Source organism: Heliconius melpomene, chromosome 21 (assembly GCF_056956725.1).
Source record: "Heliconius melpomene rosina isolate 202511_hmr_F chromosome 21, ASM5695672v1, whole genome shotgun sequence".
In the NCBI taxonomy this organism is placed as follows: Eukaryota; Metazoa; Arthropoda; class Insecta; order Lepidoptera; family Nymphalidae; genus Heliconius; species Heliconius melpomene.
This window is the reverse complement of record NC_140409.1, coordinates 848469-857580: the sequence shown is the minus strand read 5'-3', so window position 1 is coordinate 857580 and position 9112 is coordinate 848469. Positions and strand designations below refer to the sequence as shown.

The 9112-nt window shown below is 36.0% G+C and overlaps 1 protein-coding gene across 1 annotated transcript; it reads left to right on the top strand.

Annotated features, from left to right (window-relative positions):
* Window positions 1-4955: 4955 nt before the first annotated feature.
* On the top strand, window positions 4956-8771 carry Bem46 (abhydrolase domain containing 13-like protein Bem46). The gene is made up of 5 exons (XM_085206138.1): window positions 4956-5457; window positions 6125-6353; window positions 7563-7756; window positions 8223-8383; window positions 8456-8771. The coding sequence occupies exons 1-5, from the start codon at window positions 5325-5327 to the stop codon at window positions 8726-8728; spliced, it is 990 nt and encodes a 329-aa protein (XP_085062264.1). The 5' UTR covers window positions 4956-5324; the 3' UTR covers window positions 8729-8771.
* Window positions 8772-9112: the final 341 nt, after the last annotated feature.

Here is a 9112-nt window from a genome sequence, read left to right as displayed (position 1 = left end):
GCCCATTTTCTGTCTCCCATTTTTAATGGTGGAATCTGGGTAATAGGTCGTTTCAAGTTCTTAGTAACTTTCCAGAGGGAATAGTCTGTACTTCGGTCGTTAGTTAGACTTTGTAGGTTACAGTTTGTTGAATCACTGTTGTATCTTTGTATTTGCCGTTTTAGTTTTTTTGTGAGATAATTCAATTTGTTCTTATCTCTCGGGGATCTAGATTGATGCCATACCTTACGCTGATGGCGCTTTTCCTGAATAAGCATTGTGATTTCTCTAGGATAGCAATTTTTCACTTGTCTCTTTTTAATATACGGTGTATTTTCCCATGCACACTTCTGTATAATCTTAACAAAGTTATCGACTTCCATATTTAGTTGTTCTGGAGTCTTCAGCGCTATTTTTAGGTTTATTTTGCTGTCCAAGTTTATTCTGAAGATCTCCCAATCTGTGTGCTTGTTCGTTAGTGTTGAGGTTTTATCCAAGCGTGAAATATTTTCATTTATTTCTAAATATATTGCAGAGTGATCTGAGCTCATATCATAGCTTTGTTCAATTCGTAGGTAATTTGGCGATATATTTTTAAAAACAAAAAAATCGATCAAGTCAGGAACTTTGTTCGGGTCAGTGGGCCAGTAAGTAGGAGATCCTGTTGAGATTTCGTCACATTTCTCTTCTCTTACTGCACTCATTAGCTCTCTTCCTTTTGTATTACTTAGTCTGGAGCCCCAGTATGTATTTTTGGCATTAAAATCACCGCCAAGTACGAACCTATCTCCTAAAGTTTGAAGAAACGCCACGTACTTTTCTTTTTTAATTACGTGTCTTGGTGGACAGTAAATTGCTGCTACCGTGAGTGAATATCGTTTTGTCTCTATTTGAATTGCCACAGATTGGATGTCTGGTTCTTCACATTTATTTATTTCCTGATGTTTGATACGGTCCCTTACGATAACTGCACTGCCACCTCTACTTTTATTATCTGGGTGTAGTGCATGGTAGAGTTTGTAACCTCTAAGATGTATGTAAGATTGTTTGGTAAAATGTGTTTCTGATACGAGACACAGGTCTATATTTTCTATATCTAGGACTACTTGCAGTTCGTTTTGTTGTATTAATAGTCCATTGCAGTTCCAAGCCATTATTTTAAGTTTTCTAATCATTTTTTGTGTATGGTTATAGCTGTTTTAGTGCTATTTTCGATCTCTTTTAAACGCTCATCGAAATTGATCATGAGCTTCAAGATTTCATCCAGTTTGTCCTTTTTTGAGTTGTTTTGTTCGCCTTCACTCTGTGTTACTATGGGTTTTCCTCTAGTAGCTTGGGCAAAAGACAATTTTTTATTTAAACCGGTCGTTATGTTATTTGCTTTGCTTGTAGTATGCTCTCTTGCTTTCGACTCTTGCTGTTGTTGCACAGGCGAAGGCTTTTTTAATGTTTTATTACGCATTTTTTGCATTTCTTTGGCGATCGTGCAGCCTCTGTAATTAGCAGGATGTGGTTCACCGCAGTGTACACATTTTGGTTTTTCTGTAGATGGTTTTGTACAGTCTTTGGTAAAATGCTTACCAGTACACTTGACGCACCTAGGCTCTTTGGCACAGTACTTTTGTGTATGTCCATAAACCTGGCATCTTTTACACTGGGGAATCAGTTTCATAGATCGGAGGGGTTGTATTTCAATAGCGCATCCTAGGATATATTTTATTTCATGGATCCTCTTGATTTCTTCTTCATTGCTGAAAGTAAGAGTGAACATGTTGAGCGGCTCCTTAGTTTTCCAACTCAGTGTAAAAATGTCATGTGCTAAGTATAATAAAATACTTAATAACCACAATTTATTGTTCCTCTTTACATATAGACACTTCTAACACTGTTTCTATATAACACTTTCAACTTATACACGTTTTAAAACGCATAGTTTCAACAATGACACTGATTTTAAATACTTGAACACTGTCACAATTTTACACCTTACGACAGGCAGAATAACGACGTACTGACTCAATCCTTCAAAAACGTCACTTTTTATAGCCGTTCCCTTCCTCTTATAAATAATTATGTGGGTATTATTATTTTATATTCTGTAAAATACCCTCACACTGACAATTGTCTTACAGTTCGGCCGTCCTGCACCGTAACACGACCTCGTGTTTCCAAAAAAACAAAACAAAAAGAGAATAACTATGGTTCATAACTCTTACATAATTGACTGTAACAATGTCTCTTACAAAAATGATTTACAGCTTTCACAAACAATATTTAAAGGCAATCTGCCATGTTAAACTAGGACCAATTTTTACCCACGTAACCTGGGTCAATCTGCCCACCTGAATCTAGAGCAATCTGCTAACCTTAACCTGCGGCAATCTGCCCACTTTAAGTTGCGGCAATCTGCCCATATTAAACTGCGACAATCTGCCCGTTTTAAGCTGCGGCAATCTGCCCATTTTAAACTGCGGCAATCTGACCATTTTAAGTTGCGGCAATCTGCCCATTTTAAGCTGCGGCAATCTGCCCATTTTAATCAGTGGCAATCTGCTCACCTAAACCTGCAAAAATCTACTAACCTTAACCTGCGGAAATCTGTTTACCTTAACCTGCGGCAATCTGCCCACCCGAACCTGCGGCAATATGTCCCTCCTCACAGTGCTCCTCCTTGACTCCCACTGGCTGCGAGCCAGCGAAGATTAGAATCTTCCGTGAAACGTGGCGGCAGAAGCCTGCTAGGCACCTTACGGAGTCAAAGATGATGTTGTCACCGTTGATGGTCTGCTCGAGGTAGCTCGCAGCAGCTACCTGCGCGTCTACTTGGCCCAAGTTGGTAGGTGATCAGCTTTGCGGCAATCTGTCCCTCCTCACAGTGCTCCTCCTCGACTCCCACTGGCTGCGAGCCAGCGAAGATTAGAATCCTCCATGAAACGTGGCGGCAGAAGCCTGCTAGGCACCTTACGGAGCCAAAGATGATGTTGTCACCGTTGATGGTCTGCTCGAGGTAGCTCGCAGCAGCTACCTGCGTGTCTACTTGGCCCAAGTTGGTAGGTGATCAGCTTTGCGGCAATTTGTTTACCTGAAACTGGGGCAATCTGCCCACATGAAAGTGGGGCAATCTGCCCACATGAAGCTTGGGCAATCTACCCACATGAAGCAGGGGCAATCTGCCCACATGAAACTGGAACAATCTGTCCACATGAAACTGGGACAATCTGTCCACATGAAACTGCTACAATCTACCTAACCGAAACTGGCGACAATCTACCCAACTGAAACTGGGGCAATCTACCCAACTGAAACTGGGGACAATCTACCCGACTGAAACTGGCAGCAACCTGCCCAACTGAAACTAGGGCAATCTGCCCAACTGACATTGGAGGCAATCTGCCCAACTGAAACAGGGGCAATCTGCCCAACTGAAACAGGGGGATTCAGCCCAAATGAAACTGGGGCAATCTGCCCAACTGAAGCTAGGGCAATCTGCCCAACTAAAACTAGGGCAATCTGCCCAACTGAAACTAGGGCAATCTGCCCAACTGAAACTAGGGCAATCTGCCCAACTGAAACTAGGGCAATCTGCCCAACTGAAACTGGGGCAATCTGCCCAACTGAAACTGGGGCAATCTGCCCAACTGAAACTGGGGCAATCTGCCCAACTGAAGCTAGGGCAATCTGCCCAACTGAAACTAGGGCAATCTGCCCAACTGAAACTAGGGCAATCTGCCCAACTGAAACTAGGGCAATCTGCCCAACTGAAACTAGGGCAATCTGCCCAACTGAAACTGGGGCAATCTGCCCAACTGAAACTGGGGCAATCTGCCCATCTTTTACTGGGGCAATTGCTCTAAAATTAAATCTAAAACCATACATTAAACATTTCGTTATTTAAGCTAATAACTTACACCACTTGACACTTGTAAAATGCTATAGTTTAGTCATTATAAAATAGCAAAAAAGCTGTTAGTTTAGTTTTACAAGCGCAAGCATAAACAAATAATCAAAAAAGTGATTTTGATATTACAACACATATTTTTTTATTATTAATAGTATTTTATGTGGACATACGTCTTTCCTGTGGACACCTAGAGTAACAGAAAATATGTCTACAGAAATGATTTTCCAATCGAAAATCAGCGATGATCTTTAGTTTTCAGGGATAGAGAAATGGCGAGTGATATTTCAAAAATACTCCTTGAAAGCCATTGTGCCTATACAATTACAAATATAAGTAGCACATACTTACCAAAATACAATAAAGATTCATTGATCTTTTACAAAATGAACAAAACACGATTCTTTTTATTGGAATATAAAAATACACATCCGTCTTGCGTAATGGGTGTAAGCAAATTATAGCTGTCTAATATTACCAAATTAAATGCAGATTTTTTGGATCACAGAAAAGAGTCATATACGTGTAACAGCTAGTTTATTAGAAATTATAGTAAAAAGGCTGAAGCATATTTTGGAAATTATCAATAAAAAATTAACTCAAGTATATTCTACGCTAAAAATATGTGTGATTTCGATGACACGGGCGTAATAACATAAATTACATATTTTTGAAACTTCGAATCAATCAACTACGAATCTGAACATTCCTCAGAAGGGGACAAATGATGGAATTTGAATTTTTTTCTTTATATATTTTTTTTAATTTTGATGTGTAGACTATCCACTTATCATAAGGGGGTAGGCATAGTCAAATATAGAATGAAAAATCGTTCTATTTTGTTTTATTTATTATTGCTATTGTAATATAACACTCATATGAGTATGTCCCACATTCTATTTCACTTAAGTGAACTGATACAAAAAAATCATAAATATACATTTTTGTTCATTAATTTCTACAGTTATAATAAATTGACTGTATTTAAAAAAATAATAAAATTATTCTATTATATTTATTCTATAATTCTACGAGTAGAGGTCTTATTAATAGTCTGTGACGATTCTTGATTTCATGTCATGGCGGCGATGACAATGACATTCGTCACCCACAATTTGAGTTCCGACGTTTGTCAATTTATTTTCAATTGTTAGGCTATATGAAGCATAAATACTTTTATCCACAAAACAATCCTATTTTCTTACACAAGTTATAACTTGGGGGACACTTCCTCTTTTTGATTCCTAAACACTTCAACAAAAGTTCAAATAAATACCCAGTCGTCCAGTTGTTATTATTCTTGATATATAAACAAACCAGATATTTCTGTAGATTATCATATTAATAAAGTAATTGGTTATTTATTAAACTTTAAATATACACACATATATATATATATATATAAAAAGAAAATGTTATTTTGTGATAATTTTAAAGAACTTAGATAATGTATCATATACTTAGAGTGTTATTATACAGGTTATGGGTTGTTTCTACATTCACCTTGTTTTCTAGTGCTATAATATTTTGGTTTTATGGAATTTTCCTTGCGCTAAGTGTTTTCACCTTTGGAATATCAGGTAAATTATTTTAAAATAGTAATCTTTTAATAACTTGTATTATCAGTTATTGAGCATTATTAACTTTTTTATATTCTTGTTTATATTTGGCTTTTGGCGTTTTTATACAGTTACATATATTTTTAACATTTTTATACCATATACAAATTAAATGTAGCAGAACTTTTCTTTCATATGTGTGGGATAACATTTATGAAAGAAAAATAAGAAAAAAATATTTAATAAATAGCAATCTTCCTGTCAAACGATAATTATGCTAATTATGCCAATATTTATATTATAATTATTGAAAATGGAAATTTGTGAAAATTTCCCCACAGAGATATGTCTTAAATTAGTTGTGACAAACATATACAAATTTGACTGTTAAAATAAAGTACACAATTTTGATGTAATATTTAAATTATAAACATATAATTTGTCCAATTCAAAAATGTTTATTATACCTGCTTAAAAAGACAACTTTAGAAAAATAAATCATTGTCACAGTGTCATAGATAAATAGTCATTACATTTTGCTAAAGAAAATAACTGATATTCTTAATAAAGCTAATTAGTTTATTTTAATGATAACGGTAACATTAATGTATTCTAGGATTTTTCTTTTATTTCTTCAATTATCTTTAATACCATATCAATCAATTATCTTTAATAACATTTTTTTTAGGTATATTATACAGTGCCCAAGACCTCCTCCTATATTACCCTAATGATCCACCAGACTCTCGTGTGTTTATACTGCAGCCCAGCAACTACAAATTGCCTTATGAAAGTATAAAAATTAAAAGCAGAGATGGTTACAAAATTCATATGTTTTTGATCAAACAAGTTAATAACAGCAATCATGTCCCGACAATGATATTTTTTCATGGTAATGCAGGGAATATGGGACAAAGGTTAGATTAAGTTATAATAATACATTTAAGGTAAATTATAGCAGTTGCACCATATTAGTACTGTTCTGTTCTTTCTATAATGGCGTTCCAAACGTGCCAGTTGAGCACAACCATATTAGTATGTGCACACAATATTTGTCAATGTCACAAGTTGAAATTATACAAATAAAATGCAAAAAAAAACTTTTTTAGAAAAAGCTTTTATTTAAACACTCTAAAAAGAAGAAAATAAAGTTTTTCTTTTAAATTTAAGCTGTCAATTCATAACCTCATAATCCACTATTTATATGATCATAAAAGCTTGTTAGAGCATTTAAATAAAAGCTTTTTCTAAAAGAGATCTTTCACTTTTTATTTATTTTTTACTTTTTACTTAGCGCAAGTATTCAACGCATTGGTTAAATAGTCCAGCCCTTCCATAAGGAGACCTTCTTATAACGCTATTTAAGGCCACGTATCCTTGGAAGCTGTACTACCAGCAGGAAAGAGCTCCGAGCCTAAGTAGATAACAGCGTAGACAACAGTACTACCTTGCATATTGCGTACTGTACAAAAAGCACAAAAAACTTCAATAGTGTTATAATATATTAGATTTGGAGAGATGTCACATTATTTTCCTAATTATTCTCGGCAAGCCCTTTCATTGGATAGCAATATTGCAGAAGTGCATAAATAATAACTCTTGCGCCATCTTAGATGTTCCGCCAAATTGGATTTAGAATAACGTCACATTATTATTTGAATTACTCTCAACAAGTCCTTTCATTTGACATCTATATTGTAGAAGTAGACCAAAAATAACTATTCGGCTATCTTGGATGGTGCGCCGTATTGGAGTTAGAATGACAATATTATTTTTCGAGTTGCTTTCAACGAGCCCTTTCATTTGATACCCTTATTAAGAAGAAGTGCATTAAATATAACCATTCCGCCATGTTGGATGGTCCACCACATGACGTCACATATTTTATCGTGCATTGTCATCCAAACTATGTATAACGTGTATTCAAAATTACAGCTCAGTCGGTTGAAGATATCTACTTCAAAATTGAGCTCAAAGATTTCACCCGAACATACATACATACATATATTGCAAGTTAAATAAAAAGAACATGATACTTAATTTTGTCAATTCAAAATATATTTCACTATTTTTTTTACAGTAATATTGCTATATTTAGGATTTGCTAAATATTTTTAAAATTTCAGATTATCAAATGTGTCAGGTTTTTACCATAAATTAAATATTAATATATTACTGGTGGAGTATCGTGGCTACGGACTATCTGAGGGCTCACCATCAGAGCAAGGACTCTACATTGATGCTCAAACATCATTTGATTATATCATGCAGAGGAATGATGTTGACCGCAGTAAAGTTATAGTATTTGGAAGATCTCTCGGTTGGTAGCACACTATCTATACTAATATAATAAAGCGGAAGAGTTTGTTTGTTTGTTTGTTTGTTTGAACGCTAAGATCTCTGGATCTACTGGATCGATTTACTTTGTTTTTGTTTTGTATGAAAGCTGCATTCTTCAGAAGTGCTATAGGCTATATAATATTACATTACACATATATACTAATAAATTAAAATACTTTCTAATTTGACATGCAATTTATTCTGCCATGTTAATAACAACCGTCGCGTCGCTACGCAACCGTTACCGCGACATTTTGATATTCATCCTTATGAAAATAAATATAATAGTCACTTTTAGCATTTCATCTAGATTGAAATTATATTTCTATAGAAATTATATTCTTATATTTCAAGCAGGCGTAGCCGCGTCCGGGTCCGCTAGTTTTGTTATATAATCATAAATTATTGTAAATGTAGGTTCATTGAATATTTTACATGACATGCAGGTGGGGCAGTGGCCATTGACCTCGCGTCGCGCTCTGAGTATAAGAACAAAATATGGGTTCTTATTGTAGAGAACACTTTCACAAGCATTCCTGATATGGCCAAAATACTACTCAAGTGGAGGTGCTTGAATTGGCTGCCCATGTTTTGTCACAAAAATAAGGTAAATTCTTGTTTCAGCTATTGACTTGGAAGTGTAATGGTTGTTGTATTGCTATTACGTGTGTGTGTGCAGTACATGTCGGTGCGCAAGGTGAGCGGCGTGGCGTGCCCCACGCTGGTGGTGTGCGGCGCGGGCGACGCACTGGTGCCGCCGCGGATGGCGCGCGAGCTGGCGCTGCGCTGCGGGGCGCCGCTCAAGCGGCTCAGCGTGCTGCCGGGCGGCGGCCACGACGACACCTGGACGCGCCCCGACTATTACCCAGCCCTGCTGCGCTTCCTGCGAGACGCGCCGCCCCTGCCCCCGCCCACCGCCGCCGCCCCCGCCACCCGCGTGCACACCGTCTGACACGCAATCTTGCATTTTATAAAACAAATAATTTTTATAATTATATTAGACTTTTATTGTGTTTACCTTCTTTAATGATCTTTTTTCTATTATATATACAAATATTCTCTACTAATGACTTACCCTTCCTGCAAATTGTAATTCAAACAAGATTATTTTATAATACTAATTTAAATTGGTTCGTGTTTTAATAACATTTTCATTTTAAAGGTAATATTTATACATGCAAAATTAAAACAAAATTTTAGCTGCTTTAATATAGCAGATCGATAGTTCCTATGTATAAAAGGTCATGTCATCAGAGAAGGTTTGCAGGACAAACGAATAAAGGTTCATCTTGCTTTTAAAAAAGTTAAATTAGATAATAAATTATAGCTACTGTAA